General features: G+C 41.8%; 1 protein-coding gene across 2 annotated transcripts in view; it reads left to right on the forward strand.

Moving 5' to 3' along the window:
* The first annotated feature begins 430 nt into the window (after positions 1 to 430).
* The window catches only part of PDZD7 (PDZ domain containing 7), a 42258-nt gene continuing 22666 nt past the window's right edge, over positions 431 to 20022 (forward strand). For both annotated transcript variants that reach the window (XM_069980188.1, XM_069980189.1), the window contains exons 1-7: positions 431 to 499; positions 3242 to 3650; positions 7107 to 7247; positions 13861 to 14035; positions 15854 to 16030; positions 16689 to 16836; positions 19836 to 19896. In XM_069980188.1, the coding sequence (XP_069836289.1) occupies positions 3458 to 3650; positions 7107 to 7247; positions 13861 to 14035; positions 15854 to 16030; positions 16689 to 16836; positions 19836 to 19896 (895 nt within the window). In that variant the 5' untranslated portion in view covers positions 431 to 499; positions 3242 to 3457. The remainder of the gene's footprint in view (positions 500 to 3241; positions 3651 to 7106; positions 7248 to 13860; positions 14036 to 15853; positions 16031 to 16688; positions 16837 to 19835; positions 19897 to 20022) is intronic.

Genomic DNA, 20022 nt, shown 5'->3' on the forward strand with positions numbered 1-20022 from the left:
TCTAAGTGTCTATGTTTCTAAAGTGCACACTTGAACACTGCTCTGTTTTAACAGGAGAATTAGGTCTTCTTTCTTGTAATTCTCAGCACTCAGCCCTCCCAACACATTTAAATACTACTAGTACTACTACTACATAATGGAATGGAACAGAGCTGTAGTATAAGACACCACCTATAGACACATGTGGTTTGTAGTTTAGATACAACAAGCACACAGGGATAGGGCAGTTATAATTAATACAATAATTTACCTTCCTCACCTTCACTGCTCAATCTTTTATGAATATCCTGTTTTCATAAATAGCTGTGCATATTGTAGAAATGTAAGGCTGCTAGCCATGTCTGCCTCCTATTGCTCCTCCTATTATTAGTGGATGGATGGCCACTAGGGGCGCTGGACCTGTGGTGATACACATGTACAGTCCAGGATTGTGATGTAACACAGCAGTCAGTGGAAGCAGCACAGCATCAGATTATCCATCTGCAGCAACAAATGTGAAGTAAGTGACTATTCTGCATGTGATAAGGCTTTCTTCTTACAGGAATATTTCTACTGTTGCTGAGTAATAGGTTCTTGAGGTGTAAAAGCTGCATGTCCCATGCTATAAGTGTACCTAGTACTGCAAGCTTGGCATCAGATATGTACAGTATTATATTATCCCTAAGATAGAGATGTAATACATGTATTGAGACTGTTACACTGAGCATGTTTACCTTCCCAGTGTTTATATGATTGTTTGTGTCAATATTGTTCTATTTATTGTATTGTTACAATGGAAAATAATAAGCAACATTGTAAACAAGTCTCCTATTCAGGAAGCGCTGTGTCCTCTGATGCTACAGGGTGTCTAGTCTGCCCTGTAAAGAAAGTTCTGGCTCATGATCAGGGAGATGAATCCTGTGATAGTCTATATGACTGTAAGCTGAGGAAGACATGTAATCTAAATGCAGATTTATATGAACAATACATATTGTAAGACAGTGTACAAGTCTGTAATATATAATAGAAAAGTAACTTGCATTCAGGGCAACAGCAGAATTATTTCCATGTACACCGCAGCAATGCCTGCTGTTAAGGTCTGGACTGGAGCCATATGGTGTAGCCCCAGGCAATGTATATAAATGGCTCCTGAATTAGCAATTCTGCCTCCTATCACCCAACTACAATTCATTTTATTTTCACGTGGAAACACAGGTGCCAAGTAGCATCAAGTAGGGAAGACACACATAGTTTGGATATACCTTGCTTGAATATCAGTCATAATTTATTATTATAAAAGTAGCAGAGCTGATTTTATCACGTAATATTTCAGGACTGCATCAGTTTGGGCTTTCCATGTGTTTAAGTAAGTTTTTTTCCATAAGTATTTTTGGCTTTATTTTGGTCAGTATTTTTACCAAAACAAAGGATGGCTTCAAACGAAAAAAATATGTCGATTTTGGGCATTATGGTTTTGTTCTGGTTGGGTTTGTTTTAGTAAAAATATGAGGACTAAAATACAGTGTGTGCTCATATCCGTAGCACGTGACAACATATATTAATTTTATTTCTATAGCATCAACATATTCCGCAGCATTTTACAATTCTAGGAATACATACATTGACAAAACAGACATTTTGTAGCCTTCAAGTCAAACATGAGGCATGAAGGCCGTCCAGGAGCTTACAGGCTATGGACGTATCATCACTTCCCTGGACAGCACCTTTCCCAACAAAGCGTTGTGCATTTACTGCAATATGGCCCCATTCCCTTGAATGGCATTTTGCTATAGTTGTTGAAGAGGCTTCCATGCAGTCAGAGACCCAACAATTACCATGTAATGGCATATACTCAATGTGCCCTTATTCCTTAACATTGAAATACCCCTTTAGGTAAAGAAGCGGGTTTACCTGCAGTCCTATGTATATTACTGGTAATATATTGCAATATCTCTAAATCATTTTACTAAATTACAAAGAAGTGGGTCGGGCACTATTAGTTTTAAGTTCATGGTCTATGTATCAATAAAAGGTGACGTATTACTTGATCCAACGAGAAGCCTTTGTTTAACTTAGATTATATATTTAGTAGAGTTTCTACAAACCTATTTTAAGGGATTTTTTTTTTCCAATAATGAAAGCTCATTACCTATCCACAGGGTAGGAGATAAGTCAGTGGTCCAAATACCAGGACTCCAACAAGAAACAGGGTCCTGTGTCTTTCATCTGAGTGGAGCAGCGGTCTAACATCCATGCTGCACTGTCCATATCATCATAATAATAGACGATACCTTTTGATTATGGTAAAGCCCCTTTTATGAGCGTTCACATTATAAACTATTTAGGTTGCACTGTTACTTTAATTTTTTTTTAGATTGGTACCAGTCAGCTATGCCCAAAAAATGTTCTTGCGGTAACTCTTTGTTGCTTTGTGTAGACTTTGACAAAACATCTTCTATTCGAAAGTCAGTGGAGAAGAAGCATATTCTTATATAGGCTAAATGGAGATGAATGGGTTAAATAGCTTCCATCCTTTGTATTTGTTATACAGTGCTATGAAGTGTAACAGCAACCTGTCATATGATCCAGGCCTGTCATCCGGCAGAGATGAGAGTTTGCAGCACACAAAGCTGTTGCTGCAACATATTCAACTGTACCGAGCCATATGTGTAATTTACCCAGAAAACCAACTCACCTACATTCTAATCTTATATGATATTATTACTATACATTGTTATTATTTAACAAGTAACATTATTTTATGGTTTTCATACATATTGATTATTTTGCTACAATCATTTATTTCCGATGGAAAAGTCTCTAATAACTTTATGGTAAGAGTGAGTAATAATGCACATTTCGGACACAAGTACATGTCTGTTCCTAGGCTCTCTTTACTGGCAGAGGGCAGGATGCCGGAATCTTCTGTTAATTATTCACATGGCCAGCTATATCTTCTAGAAGGGCTGGATCTACGGGTGACATGGTGTTCTTTTCAGAGAAGAACTTAACAGCGTTGTGCATCCAATACTTACCCGTAAAGATTCAATGACATTATATATGGAATAGAGAATAGGACTCACTTAGCATTTTGGTAAATAAAGGGTAGTTTGCACTAGTCCCCTGATCATAGGAGAAAACAATTGTGATGAGAACATAGCCTCACTATTGTCAGACAGGATAAAGCAGGGGACCTGACGGATGGAACATAAGAAATGTACAGAAGTGTCTAACATCACTGTTTTCTGTTCTTCTGGTGTAGGTCATGGTCATTTGTTTAATGGTATTTACAATGCCAAAAACTGAATTTCCATTCATGGCCTGAAGACATGTTTCTTCTCACTATGTTCAGCATATATCTCTTCTGGTGGGAGATGACATGAGGGAATTTCTTGCTTCCAAGTACACAAAAGTTTCTTCACCCAGAGCATCTATCAGACTCTAGGATCCCTATGACTTGCCCTCACGTTCCGCCGCCATGGCACATGCTATTGAAATGGATGACAGTGAGATGACCAATGATGACTTCCCCACTAGCTCCAGGAGGGACTCCTCAATTAAAGCTCGGCACTTATTTAGGAAGCTGAACAGGCCTGGAAATGGTCACCCCAAAAGCCTGCGAGCCACCTCCCCCATGGGAAGGGTTATCTTGATAAATTCTCCCTTAGAAGGTAAGTCAGTGGATGATGTTCTCTACATTGGTTAATGCTATGCCTGTTGTGCCTATTTTACAATGAATACAATATATTAAATGTATTAATGTAAATAGGAACTGAGGCTGCAGTACACTGGAACTGCCACTACGCAGGGAACAGAGCCAACTGTTTACAGGTACCTCCCAATCAATTATTGACTTGATAGGCAAGATAGGAAAGTTGTGCTTTATTCCAGGCGGCAACTAGTCATCTGGACGGGGAGCTGCCCGTGACTAGTCACGGCTCTCTGCCTGTCAGCACGCGCTGCGGGGATGATTGACAGGCAGAAAGACCTGTTAGTGGCCTCTCTGTTTGTCATTCATTCCTGCTTCCCGCCCAGATGACTAGTTGCCACCCCTCCCCCTACCTCACACATTAATAAAACACCTTTCCCCCTTGATAAAGCTACTTCTGCAGCCGCTGCTGGTGTGCTAGGGGAGATGCACAGTAGATCTATACTGTGCTGCTGGGAACCATATCAGCACAATAGTGCTGATTCGTTCCATTTAAATTAAAGCAGCCCTATTGTCTTATTTTTGACCACGCCCCTTTTTGCCCTTCTTCATGGTTGTCATTGTGCCAGGATGAAACAGGCAACCAAAAAGCCCCCCTGCCACTTTTAATTGTATCCATGTTCTCACACTGAAAATGCAGTTAAATACTGGGGTTGAAGCAGGGAATCATGAGCTCCTTGCCCTGCCATTACCTCTCATAGGCCACTTAAGGCCCGTGGTCTACAAAGTGCAAGAATATTGAGGTTGGCACGGTGCAATGACTTCATTGTCCATCCACCGCTGTAGTTATTTGTTTAACTAAATAAGTTTAACTGAATATGATGAAATGAGCCAGGATAATAGGGGTATTCATTATAAGAGCACTGTCATCAGGGACATTCTGGGCTCTGGGTGATTGATGTACTCTTTTGAATTTCTACAAATTGAAGTGAGGTGCTATCTAGGACAGAGAGTAGTCAGTGTTGGGACCCTCCCTTTATACTAAGTATATAAAAGATATTAGATCTGTCTGGGTCTGACTCTTGTGCTGAAAGAATTGCTGGTCAGTGTTGCCTTTCCCTTCAGGGGAGAAGACGTAGGCCTAAAGACCGAGGATTTCCCTGGGGACCCCCTGGCTCCAGAGTAGAACCCAAAGAGACCTGCACATCCCACCTAGTCCAATTCTGAGGAAAGTATTCAAGCCAGAACAGTAGGAGAATTCTTTTTCATAGCCGTATCATAGAAAAGGACCTGTGTCTGTTGAATATAAGCTATACATGAGCTCTATAGCAGAAGCCGAGGTCCTTTGTGGGCTTTCAGCCAGGCCTAGAAATGAGTAGCTGCCCAGCTGCTGCTTCAGAGGATCTCATCTGCACGTTGCAGTCCAAATTGCAGCACAATGCGAATAGAGAAATTTTCTTAGAATTTATTGGGAGCCAAGTCAGGAAAGAGGCTCGGGGAGAAAGTCAAGCTGCAGCCAGATACATTTAATTTGATATTCACTACCATCTCATGGGGAACCCTTTGTTGCCACCATGTACTGATTGTGCCTCCATGTAATAGAATAATTGACCCATTCCGCATCTCCTGGACTCCCAGTATTTGGCTGAACGCTGGCACTCTGGTGTGCCCCTTGGTAGCTAACATCATATAACACCATCTGTGCAGCCCCCCACCACCGCTGTGCCAGTTTACAGAGCAAGGATCCCAACCCATTCCTACTAAGGTGTGTGAGACCCAGAATTACATGTGTATAGGCCAATAATCCAATAATGATGGTCACATAAATTCCATAGGAAAAGAGTCCAACAGCACACAGATAAAGAAAATTTTTCACATCTTTATTGGCATTCAAATACATTAATGCAATGTTTCGACCACGCTTGGGAAAGACCTATCATGAAATGTTGTGTGACTGTATTTGTATGTAGAGGTTGCTTCATATTGATTCTGTTGGACAATTTTTCTGTGGAGTGTATGCAGGAGCATTATTGTACCAGGGCATTAACCAATGATACTCTGGCACTTTTTCGGATTGGTAAACCTCCCTCTATTTACCCTGATGGGTAACAGGCCACTTTAGGCCTGTAACGTATGAGGTGCAGGTGCATACAATGTTGGGACGGCTGTTTCTCTTATATAATAGAGCAGCAATTCAGTGAATTCATCATATCCACCTGCGCTAGGCTAGAAGACATCTGAAGCCTAAGCTGCTAATTTAATAGTGGGAAATGGGTTAGGTGAGCATATAGGGGACTTAGGAGGCACTTTTACTAAGTAACAGCCATTATTACTGTGTAGGGATAGTAAGGGAAAATAATCATTAGCTTATGTTCACACAACATTTTGTCAGCTTTGTTTAAAATTATGACCATCATTTTGAGTCTAAAATAACGGACGTTATTTAGCTGCATAGCCTTCCCTTAGTGCAATGACGGGTGTTTGTACATTATTCTACTTTGGGGTAAATACTTGCCCTTTGGATGCGGCTTAATTGAAAAGTCCATTGAATTTAACAGTAAAAACAGAGAAAGAACGGTGAAAAAAGAAAAACCGAGTGTGAACAACTAATAAAAATCGTCCGCTGTTTGCAAAAGACGTCCGAAAATAATTGTCATGATCATTATTTTGATGTCTGCGGCAAAAACGTCCGTTATTTAATACATTGTGTGCATTGGACGTCCGTCTTTCCATTGACTTCAATGCATTGCATTGCAGTCAGTTAAATTGCGGCAAAAACAGACACCCCTCCCGGCCCATCCACTATGCATATTCATATATCTATAGTTAGGCCGCTTGTTATGCGCTGCTTCCTGTACGGGGACAGAACACCCAGAATGCTCCCAACATGTGGATTAGCATAACCGAAATGATCAAAAAACGGCACAATACAGGAACAGGCAGAATTAAGAAGATCAGCACTGGAGTCCTAAGGTAAAGAGCGACTGGCTGATATCAGCAGGTTCATTGGCTCGAACCTGCTGATAGTGGCGCTTTAAATACTTAAAAAATTACAATGAAAGAACTTTAGCCATTTATTATATAAAAATTAACATCAAAATGAACATAATTGAAATGACTGCATTGATAAAATGCATCCTAGGAATATTCTATAAATTTCTGAGATGGAAATACCCCATCAAGTTGTGAGGCTTTGTTTGTATTACTATACAGCACAGTGACAATGATGACCCCCTCAGGGTCCTAGTGGTGCTTGTGACTGTTGTATAACCTGTAATTACTCCTTGTCAGCTGACAGCTATATATTATGTATATTGCCAGTTGTACATTGAGGTCAGAGATAGAATTGTTTGTTTATGTAAGACTTTACTCACCCCCCCCCCCCCCCTTTTGTTTTCCTGTGTGCAACCTCTTCTTGAAAATATATATATATTTTTTTTTAAGAAAATAAAGATATATATCTTTATATCTTTTACAGCCACCAGTGATGAAAGTGATTCAATCCTCGCTATCACAGTGGATAAAACCCCTGATGGAAGATTGGGCTTCAGTGTCCGGGGTGGATCAGAACATGGACTGGGAATTTTCGTCAGTAAAGTGGAAGAAGGAAGCAGTGCTGGTAAGACGCCTGTATACCCCATGTACATGTATAAGATGACATTGTCTTGAAAGGGGGTGTATTTGTTGAGTAATAATGTCATTGACGCAGAAATGCCACCAGATTTGATATGATTTATAATTTATGTACTGTATAGGTAGTTATGGTGTGTGACATCTAAATTTCCAGATGTGTCCAGCTGTAGTCAGTTCAGGTAGAGTTCAATTCTATACATTGCCATCCACAGGGAAAATAATGCATTTCTTAGTTCCCATCAAAATCTATGTAATGCATGAACATGTTGGGTCCTCCAGTGTAAGAGACACTCTTCTCTTTCCTCTGGCTAATCGGTGTCTCCCTGTTTTAAAATTGCACATATAATATTGGAGAATGGGTTGCCGTAACTAGCCTTTGTAATAGGAATTTGAGTTACTTTTTGGGTTGTTTCTTGTTGTAGGGTGATTTAAAGCAAATGTACATTCAGGTACATTCGCTTTAAGTTTTGCTTATTAATGGAACAGTGCCAGAAGTTAAGAAATAATACGTAACCCTGTTAGATAAGGACCTTCTTTCAGAAACCTACATGAATTGTGCACAATACACAATTGTGTGTTTTGTTTCTTGTGTGTGTGTGTTTTTCTATGTTTGTGCGCATTAATGAAGGTATTGTATGTCATGACCAGGTATTGGATAGAATGTCCAGCATGTGTTGGCAGTGTATAACATAAGGTTATCTTTTTCTGACCATATATACGTAATAGAATTTCTAGTTATTCTGTAGAATGTTCAGGACCTTGGGGTTCACACACATTAAAAGGAATACATCTGTAGTTTTGAGTGAAAATAAAATAGATGTAACAGATGGGAAAAAACAGCCGTATTTTTCAAAAGCAGGTGATAAATAATAAGCATGTTCATTATTTGGATGGTGATAATCAATTACATTCATTATTCTACACAGTGGGTGCAGAATATTAAAGTGTCACTGTTGTTAAAATTTTTTTTGCAGAAATCAATATTACAGGCAATTTTAAGAAACTTTGTAATTGGGTTTATTAGGCAAATATGGCATTATCTGCATCTACCAAGGACTTTTCTCAGGTCCCCCCTCCTCTTTCTGTCATCCACTGCTCAGAATCAGGAAATCTCGACTGTTTTACATCAGTGGGATCCTGTCTGTTCTATGGAGAGGGGAAGGGGGGAGGAGGAAGGAGGGGGAATAGTTGGCAGCAGAAAGCAGAGAACAAAGGATTACACAGCAGGGAGCCGCTGAAAGCCCCTATTCAGAGGTCAGAGAGGTCAGTGCTGATGTCAGAGGAGAGAGCCTGGTGAACAATGAAGACAGGGGGAGAGCTTCAGACTGCTTTTTCATTAAAAAAAAAACGATTTTTCGGCTAATAAACCCATTTACAAAGTTTCTTAAAATCGCCTGGACTATTGATTTCTGCAAAAAAAATTGAATGACAGTGACACTTTAAAGAGGGGGTGACAGGCTCCCGACTCCCAGCTAGATCCCCTTATACCGACCTCATCCCGCCGAGTCCCGCTCCCAGAGCCGGTCCCGGGACGGAGATAACCTGGTCAGAAGCCGTTCAGGCTCCATTCATTCTCTATGGACGCTGGACCTATCTCCACAGCGCGGGCGCAGGCTTCTGACCAGGATACCTCCATCCCGGGACCGGCTCCGGGAGCGGGACTCGGCGGAATGAGGTCAGTATAAGGGGATCTAGCTGGGGGTCGGGAGCCTGACACCCCGTCACGGGGGGTGACAGGTCTCCTTTAAGTCCCTATTTTCACCTAAAAATTACTGCCATATTTTTCTTTTATATTAATGTAGCCTGAAACTGATTCCCAGCACAGTAATTTTCTATAGCCATACAGTATGACGGTCTTTTTTTGCAAGAAATTTAGTTTTTTTCTAATGTCACCATTTAATGTAGCACAAAATTTGTACAGACACTATAAAAGCAAATTATTTGGGAGTAGAACAGGTAAAAACCACGTACTATATACCTATTGTTTCTTGGCATTTGTTTTTTTATGGAGTTCACCTTGTGGTATAAATGACATGATACCTGTATTCTGTGGTCAGTTTGATTTCGTTTTTTTGTATTTCTACTTTCAAAAAAGAATAAACTTAAAAAAAAAAGAAGAAATCACCTTGTGTTGCCATCTTGAGACATCTATAAGGCTCGGTTCACACTGTTTTTTTCTTCAGTTTTTTCAATCTGTTTTTGCAACAACAAAAAAAAAAAAGGATGAAAAATAGACGGAAAAACGGATGCATTTGTGTGCATCCATTTTGATTCGCTTTTCCATTGACTTCCATTATAAAAAAAAGGATTTTTTTTTATATACAGAAAAATAAGGTCAGCCACAACTTTGTGTACGTTAAAAAAACTGAGGCATTTTGATCCTTTTTTCATAACGGAAGTAGGTGAAAAAACGGATCAAAGTGGATGCAGACAAATGCATCTGTTTTTCCATCCGTTTTTTTTTTTTGCAAAAATGTTTGAAAAAAAAGCTAAGTGTTAACCCAGCATAACATTTTTATTGCTCCATCAAGGTACTGTACTTGTGTGTTTTTTTTTTTTTTATTGTTTTATTTTTTCCAACGTGAAGCGTATTTTACATCAGTACTATTACTTTTTGTTTCTCTTTTTTTTTTTTTTTTTTGGTAGACTCGGTAGCCAAAAGAAAATAGAAACTCAAGGGTTTTTATCAAGCTGAATAAATAACACGACATTTTAATAGTTTAGACTTTTATAGATGGAGCAAAAACAGTTATCATACATTAAATTAGAGAAAAAAAATGTTTTAGTCCCTCTAGGGACCGTAGTTCTGTATTGCAGTGCATTGCAGGCTGGGTTCAGCAAACAGTATATTTCAGTCAGTATTTGGTCCTCATGTCAGGTCGTCATAGCAACCAAAACCAGGAGTGGATTGAAAACACAGAAAGGATCTGTTCACACAATGTTGAAATTGAGTGGATGGCCGCCATTTAATGGCAAATATTTGCTGTTATTTTAAAACCACGGCTGTTGTATTGAAATAATGACAGTTATTTACTGTTATATGGCGGCCATCCACTCAATTTCACCATTGTGTGAACAGAGCCTTTCTGTGTTTTTAATCCACTCCTGGTTTTGGTTGCAATGAGGACCTGACATGAGGACCAAATACTGTCTGAAATATACGGTGTGTGAACCCAGCCTTAAGCTGGACCTGGGGGGCCTTCACCAAGTTGCATCTCACAGTTGCATCTCAGAGGTGCTAATAAGAGGACATAGGGGACCCTCATCTAATAGCTTAAACAGCCGTGTAGGGAGCAGGCACAGCTCCTTAACCTGCTCCATACTCTCCACTGACACGCACATCAAATGTCAGGAAGGGGTTAAAAATAGGACAGACAAGAGAGAAGAAAACCTGTTTTCTGAGAGTTTAGGTTGCGCCATTTAAAAAAAATATATATATATGTTTATTTTAAAACATTGCCCTGTAGACTGGAGCTTGATCATTAGGGTTAGGGTTGTATTGTACGGCGTTAACATGATGTGAACAGTCTAATCTCAGTCCTGATCTGACAGTCCGGGTCACATTACAGCAAAGTGTTCCTGCTAATAGTTGATAGGACAATAGGCAAATGACTGCAGGTTTCATTTCAGACAACAATGTTACCGTAGCACTTAAGGGTATAGTAATACTTTTCTGTAGTGGAGCACCACGGAGCCTCACCACCATCACTACTGTCAACCATTATTAGCCTTTTTATTTTAAAATGTGGTTGGGCCCGATATATAAGGCCCAAAACAAACACAGTTTTTTTTTCAAATACTTAACTAAAGAGGTCATGTCAAGTAAGAAAGTGGCTTCCTAAGAGGGTATGCTAAGTTAGGGGCTTTTTTATGTGCCCAGTCTCGGCAGCAACATAAGATAATGTATACTTACCTTCCTTACTCTTGCCTCTGCCGTTCTCCTAGAGTCAGTCCTGTTCCACAAGCCTTACTGTGTTTGAGGTTGGTGCATGCAATGTCTGCTTAGTCTATCATTGGCTAAACACCCAGGACATGCGGTGGTGGCGTCAGGAGCAGGGAAGGTAATTATATGTTAATATTATGTTTTCCTGCAAGAATGGAATACCCCTGTTAACCCCTGATATTCCCATGTTATCACCAGAGAAAGCATTCCCTTTAACTCAATGCATCATTGGTCTGGGTCCACCAAGGCAGAAGCCACTGTTACTGAGCAGGGGTCACATGGCCCTTTATGAAGTCCTCCCTATGATATATTAAGACATATGGAAAGACTCCCCTGGAGCCGTAAGCAAAGGGAACATGAATTTGGGAGGGGAGGACCTATAGCCCCCACATATGTTTGTGCATGGTACCATATATGCAATGACAATATTGATTTGATTAGTTACAGTTTGGCATTAACCCTCGAAGCTCAAGGAAAGGGTAATTCTTCAGCCATGGTTCCGTAAAGATTTCCTCCACAGGGAGTCTTATTAGTTGTCAGGTGGAAGTTGCAGGCAAGTGACGGTGGATTTATTTTAACTCATAGAGGATGTTAAACCTCATGGTGGTGAACAGGCTGAGCCTTGAAAGTGGCCAGCCTTAAGGATGTCATAGTGGTAATGTCATCCAGGGTCGGGCAAGGGGGTTAAGCACAGGAGTGAGGATCTTCAGTAGGGTCATTGGTGCCCTTAAAGTGACTGTACCACCAGGCCCAGGCTGAAGCACTAGAGGCGGGCCGACCCACCCTTAGTGGGAGGAAACCTCCACCCCCTATGATAGGGTTCCATTGATTCTAATGGAGTCATGTCATGGAGGGGCTGGGGTTTCTTCCCACTGGGGGTGGGTCGGCCCGCCTCCAGTGCTTCAGCCTGGGCCTGGTGGTACAGTCACTTTAAAACTAATGTATTATTAGGTACATTCAGTTTAAGTGTTTCATATGAATAGAATGGCGCCAGAGGGCCAAAGCTGATGCTGCGGTCCTTTCTTTAAATTGCGGCCTGGTTCCCACATGCAGCGTCGGTCTATTACCAAGCACCAGCCCGGGCTGAAGCACTGGAAGCAGGCAGGCCGACCTGCCCCAGCGTAAGGAGAGCCCCACCCCTCCATTCCCATGTGTGCAAAATACTGTCCATGCATTCAATATTATGCTGAAGTGTGAAAGCCCCCTTTTTGTGTATTGTAATCCCAAATGGGAACGCAAACATCAATTTGTTGCATCACCTAAAAACAGGTCCCAGACAGAAAGTAGACAACTGTTTTCAAGATAAATAAATGTATTTGTCACAAATCTCAAAAACTGCAGACAAAACATAGTGCAAAAAAAATCCACTGGATGAGATAAATGAGGTGAATGGGGATGTTCAAAGTGTATAGAAAGGCTGGAGGCAATGGGAGGTCCTAACCTGTATCGCCACTGACTGTTGCATCCTCTGGTTCCACATGGTGCTCCTAGTAGCAGTTCTCTGCTTTGGCTAATAGATGAAGATCGGAAACAGCGGACTCCTTTCTTTTAACTCACAATAGTTTAATAGAGTATTTGAAATTTCTTTAACTCTCTAGGAACCTACATGTCCTGTTATAGAAGTAGTCAGTCAAATGTGCCCTGGGCCAACCGGAGGAAATTCTTTTGGGGGTCTACCATTGATCTATGCAGAACATGCGCATGTCTTCCTTAAAGGAGTTGCCCAGCAAAAAATCTTTTTCTTTCAAATCAACTGGTGTCAGAAAGTTAAATTGATTTGTAATTTTCTTCTATTAAAAAATCTCAAGTCTTCCCATACTTATGAGCTAAATGTCGTGCAGGAAATGTTGTTTATTTTCAGTCTGACACAGTGCTCTCTGCTGACATCTCTGGCCGAGACAGGAACTGTCCAGAGCAGGAGAGGTTTTCTATGGGGATTCATAGAAAACCGAGACAGAGTTCCTGTCTCTGCCAGAGATGTCAGCAGAGAGCACTGTGTCAGACTGAAAATAAAACAACATTTCCTGTATGATATATAGTAGCTAATAAGTTTGGGAAGACTTGAGATTTTTTGATAGAAGTAAATTACAAACTTATATAACTTTCTGACCCCAGTTGATTTGAAAGAAAAAGATTTTCGCTGGACAACCCCTTTAATGCATTCCTGAATTACATTATTATCATTGTGCCCACAGTATATACAATTATTAATTTATATAAAGATGCATGAGAGTCACAGCAGCAAGTGGTGGCCCTATAAAAAGTTCACATGAGGTTGTTGTTGAGGTCTACTATTGAAGTGGACAAGTTCAATATTGTCTGTAATTTTTTACCAATTTCAATGAACTAATACTATACCCCATACTACACTCCACATAAACATATTTTAAACTAGGAAATAACTACAGGGGGTCTAGTAGTTCATGTGCCCCAATGATGCATGATATTTGGGGCCTTGGTACAGGTTTTGCATCAGGGCCCAGAACCTTTAATTTAAAAGAAGATTTGATAAGTAACTTTATAGGAAGCCACATGTGCGCTTGTCTTTTAGTCATGGAACATACCTGTTCTAAGCTACTGAGCATCAGAGCAGAGGAAACAATAGTGTGTTGTATCAGTGCATAGAGAATAGTATGCTTTCATTCTATACCTGCAGATCTGGCTGGGCTCTGTGTTGGAGATAAGATTGCCGAGGTGAATGGTATCAGTTTGGAAAGTATAACCATGGGAAGTGCTGTCAAAGTTCTGACCGGGAACAACCGTCTACGTATGATGGTGAGACGGATGGGAAAAGTGCCAGGGATTAAGTTCTCCAGAGAAAAGACCACATGGTAAGCAGAGCCGCACTCTTCACTCACATCCTCTCGGTCATTGTCAGCCACTCTAGGTAACCAAAAATCACAATGTATCACCTGTATGGACCAAAGAGAGCGTGTCAAGTTCATTAGAGGATCACAGGATCTGGTTTCACCACAGCACAAGGGTTCACGTCAGCATGAACTCTGACCAGGAAAAAAAAGGCATTGAGAGATGCCCTACTAAGTCTATGGAAGTCTGTAGAATGTATGCAAGCCTATGTAGCCCTATGGTGTCTGGTGTACAGAAGGGACTACTCAATAAGTCGTGTCTATCCTAATAGTATTATAATAATTCCAGAATATTTCACTTTGAACCTCAGTAAGTTACTACATGTATAAAGACAAGTTGTAGACTATACCAGAAAAATACTATAGGTCATGTCAAAAGTGGCGCATGGACAGTGCAAGAAATGCACCAAATGTGGGATATGCCTCTTAATACATCCAGTGCTTCTTATGCCAGATGACTTTTACTTGTAGTGGACCCATTGGCAGGAAAACAGGGGTGTAAAAAAAACACTGGTTAGATAGGGCTTCTCAGAAGGATTATGAGCATACCTTTCTTATTTGTCCTTTACAGTGCTGAGATATAAGCCTTTTTGTTGCATGTAAATGAGGCTCAGAAGCCCTGGGGGCGTTCCCTAACAAGGCAAGAGCCCAGTTTGGGCCAACCTAGGACCTCTTTATCTAGTGGCTGTCAATTAGTTGGGGCAGGGAAGCAAACAGGCACAGAGAAGCTGAATAAGAGATGTGCTAACCAGAAGCCCTTTTACATGGGCCGAGTATCGCTTATGAGTGTTTCAAGGAACAACCATTCAGCAGCCAACAATGGTCCTATGTAAAAGTGCCCACTGGTCAGCTGACTGGATATAGAAGATGTGTGGTCAATAAGTGTATTTAAATGGCCACACAATTGATACAGCAATCATTCGTGCGGACCGGGCCTCGTGATTTATTGGATCTTGTGAAGTGACTGAAAACGAATGCCGACTTCACTGATTCATGCTCATTTGTGGGCCGTGTTCTGTTGAATAATGTGCAGTGTAAAAGGCCTCTGACCCTGGGCTTTTACTGTGCCCCCTGGGCACTTGAACATATGACATATTAACAGAAAGGCTTATATCTAGGCACTGGAAAGGATCATGGAGATAAAACGAAGACTCTTGATATAAAGCCTTACTTAGCTATGGGCTTATTTACGTCCCTTTTTTCTGCTAACAGGTCTGCTTTTTTTTTCACTACCTGGTGGGCACCGGCACGGAGAACCCGGTGGTGTGGTCCATTTTTCAAAAAGTCACCCGATTCCAGCACTTGGTGCGCCAGCCCACTTTATTCACTGGATATCCCTTCCTCTTGGTGATGCGGCCAGGCTCGATTATAATAGAGGCACATTACTGGGGGAAAGGGATATTATTACACTCGCAGCACTGGGCCAGCCAGTGCACATGAAGAAAATGTCGCCAGGCTAGGGAACTGGGTGGTCTTTTGAAAATTGGACCGCACCACCAGGATCTCTATGCTGAGGCCGACCAGGTAGAAATAAAAAATGTGACTCGTTTGCTTTAAGACTATGATATGCCTGTCTTATAAATTCCCCCTATAGATCTTTGTAAAAGCTGTATAAACTAAACAGTAGGATATTTTTAAGCAATACAGCAATAAGAAATTGATTGCAAAAGGATGCATGCTATGTAGCATTAATACTTTGTACAGTAAATGCATTTTTTATTAACTTTTTATTATTGCCTTTTCACAGTATTAACTGATTAAGCTCCCTTTGTATTATTTCAGGGTAGATGTGCTGAACAAGAGACTTATAGTAGAGAAGGGCAGTTCAACACCATCAGATAGCAGCTCTGAAGATGGGATGAGAAGGATTGTTCATCTCTACACGTCTTCCGATGACACCTGCTGGGGGTTTAATATCAGAGGGGGGAAGGAATTTGGACTTGGGATCTTTGTTTCCAAGTAAGTAAAGCTTGTTACATAACTTTTTTTTTTTTGCACCCTCCCATAGCTAAAGCTTTCTTTAATGTACTGATATGTCACACTTTTGAGGGCTATTTCCTTGAGGCACCTTGATACTTGGTTTACTAGTCACCTGTTAAATTTGGGGAATCTTACTGTATTTGTACTTGATCGGTAAGGGTCTAAAGGGCCTTTTACACTGGCCAATGATCAGCATTGAGCGGTCCTAGAAACGCTTATTCAGCCAATAATTGGCCTGTGTAAAAGTGGCAGCAATCAGCAGGAAAACGCCTGAACCTTGGCTGATCACATCTTTGGCGCTCACCTCACTTACTGGCCGCACATCTTCCTGTGTCAACAGGAGACGTGCGGTCGATAGCAAAAGGGGAACTGACAGCACGGATATGCATATATGTGTGCTGCTGGTTTCCGTATGCCATCACATCAGCAGTGTATACTTACCATTAGCACTGCTGTGATCCGGCATCTTCAACCTCTTCCTGACAGTGTCACATGTGTCCTGCTCCCGACCCATTGTCCGGCTGCTGTATCTTCTGTACCCGCTCCTTCAGAGTGATTGACGCCAAGTAATGTAATGACATTCTGTCATGATCTCTAATCCCATATTATTATTTATGTTGTTATCTTTTTTTTTCAGAGTTGATCCAGGGGGGATTGCAGAAGAAAGAGGCATCAAAGTTGGAGATCAAGTTCTTGCAGCCAATGGAGTTAACTTTGAAGACATAAGCCATAGTAAAGCAGTCGAAGTGCTAAAGGGGTTAACTCACATCATGCTCACAATCAAGGTTAATCCAAAGTTTTTTATTTTAAAAATGAAACTTGAATTCCATTTAGAGGTGTTAGATAATACTAACTATGTTGTAACATAGGTTGGATTCCATACGGAGGGCATTTATATGTTCCTACCTTTATAATTATATTGGATTCCTCAGCAAATCTTTCCAGGAAAATTGATTGAGTCAAAGGACACTAAGGGGGGCATTTATTAAGTCCGGCGTTTTTTACGCCGGACTTAAAAATGCCCCCGCAGCTCCGGCGCTACGGAGATTTATGTAGAGGCGGAATGCCTCTACATAAATCCCGTGCGCGCCGATGCGCACCGCCGAAAACCTACGCCAGCTGAGGAACGGATGGTAAATCGCGCAGACTCTGAGTCCGCGCCCTCTGTTCCGCCCACTACACGCCCCCTTTCCGCCCCCCCTGGCGTACTCGGCGGAAAGTGCCGATTTGCGAATATTTTATTTGCAGATCGGCCATTTGCGTATAAAAAAATATGCAAATCGGCACTTTCCGCCGAAAATCATCCGTTCGCAAGATTATACATGTGGCCCATAGAGCCCTATTACATGATTCGCAGATTATCGCTCCATGTAATAAAGACAAAGATCAGCCGAAGAAATGATCATCAGCTGATCATTGTCGTTTAAACCTGCTTAAAAATCATAAGGCATCACTGCATGCAATGGTGAATGGCCAAAGGCTGATGACAGTGTAAAAAACAATAAAGTTCATACTTACCTATGCTCCCCCAGTGTCCTGCAGCCTTTCCCTGTTCACCAATGAAGCTTCTGAGGCAGTCTCTTCATTCTCGCCCAGTGATTGGCTGAGTGGCCTGTCACTGAAGAAACCAGGCCAGAAGCGTCAGCAGTGAGCAGGCAAAGGCTGCAAAACATCTGGGGAGCATAGGTAAGTATGAACTTTCTTGTTTTATTATTAAAACAGCAAAGGCTGCATAGACAGATATGTCAGGCTGTCTAATACGGCCCTGGGGGGTTGGCAAGGAGACAAGAGAATTCTGTGGGTAAAACCCTTTAGCCATAACCCTTAGATAGCCCACACAACTGGTCTACTCATTGTCTTCTTTCTATAAAGTGAATAAAGTGAAGTGCTGCGGTCCTTTTTTTGAACCACGGCCCGGTTCTCGCATACGTCGCCATTCTATTCCTAGGCAATAGCTGGGGGTGAAGCACTGGAGGTGGGCATCATAATGGGGCTGCCTGTGCCCGGGAATAGAATGGTGCCATACACTGGAACCAGGACACAGTTAAAAAAAAAAGGACTGCGGCACCGGCTCTCTGCGTTGGTGCCGTTGTATCCATGTGCAAAACTTAGAAAAGGTACTGATGGTACCTTCGCTTTAAGGTACACCATATGACACTGGGTCTCTATGGGTAAGACAAATAACCCCTACTACAGTGTGAGCACTGCAATTTCCAGCTTTGGGGTGCAGCTCCGCAAATTATGCTGCAATTTAGCTGCAGGGGTGCTAAGCCAAGTTTGTGAGGTCCTCAGCTACTTCTCTTTACAGGTTTTTCTATTCTTCCTTCATTGGCAGGAACTCAGTAGCTCCTCACTCTCAACTGCTCTGAATTACACACTAAGGGCCCTATTCCACAGTAACGATAATCGGCCCCATTCGGCCGATTATCACTCGGTGGAATAGAGAGAACGATCAGCCGATGATCAGACAGAACTAAAATAATCGTTCCCCCACCGCGCATCGCTACGGTTGAATAGCGGTGCACGGCGGGCGATCGACTATTTGAGAAGCAGCAGCATCATACATTACCTGCACGGCTTCTGCTCCCCTCTGTCTTCCTCCCCGGGTCCCGCGTGCTCTGGCTTCAGAATTGGCGCTCAGCCAATCACAGGCCGGGACCCCCGCGGCCTGTGATTGGCTGAGTGGCCTGTCAGCTGACAGGCCATTCTGAAGCCAGAGCACGCGGGACCCGGGAAGGAAGACAGAGCGGAGCAGAAGACCTGACAGGTAATGTATGGTGAAAGGGATGCAAGGACATCGGTAACGATGTCCCTGCAGTACTCGCTCAACGATCATCGGGCCGTGGAATAGGCCCAGTAAACAAGCGCCGATCCTCGGCCCGTGAAATAGTACCCTAGCACGCACTAACTCCATTCTTCTCTAATAGATCTGAGCTAGGAAAAGCTCTCCCTCCCTTCTAGAGGTTTCCTGCAGTTTTAGAGTAGGAGGAAGCCTTTAGCTATTAGATCACCTGTGTACGTGTATGAAAGACCTTGTCAAATAACATACATACTTTCGTTTGCAAGAACATAATGCATGGTCAATGATTTTGGGCAGCCTGTGGATGAACCAACCACAATAACAGACCATGCACTCGAGAAGGGGATAAAGCCTGTGGTACCTGGACCGCAAAACGTATATGTGCAGGTCCTATTTTTTTGCCCGTCCAGGCTCTGGACAAATGCACAGGCCGTAGCATTTACAGTTGTGTGCATTGTCCCATAGACTTTAATATGTCTTTTACAGATCATACATGGGGGTCAGCAAATTACAGATGTGAGGAGGAGGCATTAGGCAAGTAAAATTCCCAATTATTCCCACTAGTAGTGACTTTGTGGGACACCACATGAGGTTGCTACTAAGAGGTTGATGGATGTACCCACATTATAATTTTTCATGAGCATGGTGTATGTGTCTGAGCCAAAAAAAAATTCTGAAAAACGTGGAGTGACATGTCTGAGAGTCATGAGTGAAAACCCGTGCCTGTTTCTGGGTAAGTGACTCACCACTAATTACATCCACAATAAAGGAAAGGGTATAATCAAGCATCACGCAGGCTGCGTCTCAAGGCACCGCAGGGTCACTTACTTAAGGTTCTGTGTATACTGTTTCATCTGTGAAGGGCAATGTATTATTCATCAAGCAGACCTATCAGGTTTTACTTTCTGCAGCTCATCTCATATTTGCAGGACTGTGTGTATTTTATTATCTTTTCAGTTCATTGCGTCTACCTTTATTTTACAGGAGACGGGGATGTACCCTGCGTACAAGGAGATGATTGCCGAGTATTGTTGGTTTAATCGATGTAAGTACTGAATAATAAAACAGGGAATCCTGGAGCAAGGAACTCCATGCGAGAATGCATAATGTTTACATATAAGGTTTCCTGACATTTTATAAAAGTACTGCTGAATATTCAGACACTTTTAAC

The sequence above is a fragment of the Dendropsophus ebraccatus genome, chromosome 8 (assembly GCF_027789765.1).
Source record: "Dendropsophus ebraccatus isolate aDenEbr1 chromosome 8, aDenEbr1.pat, whole genome shotgun sequence".
Lineage (NCBI taxonomy): Eukaryota > Metazoa > Chordata > Amphibia > Anura > Hylidae > Dendropsophus > Dendropsophus ebraccatus.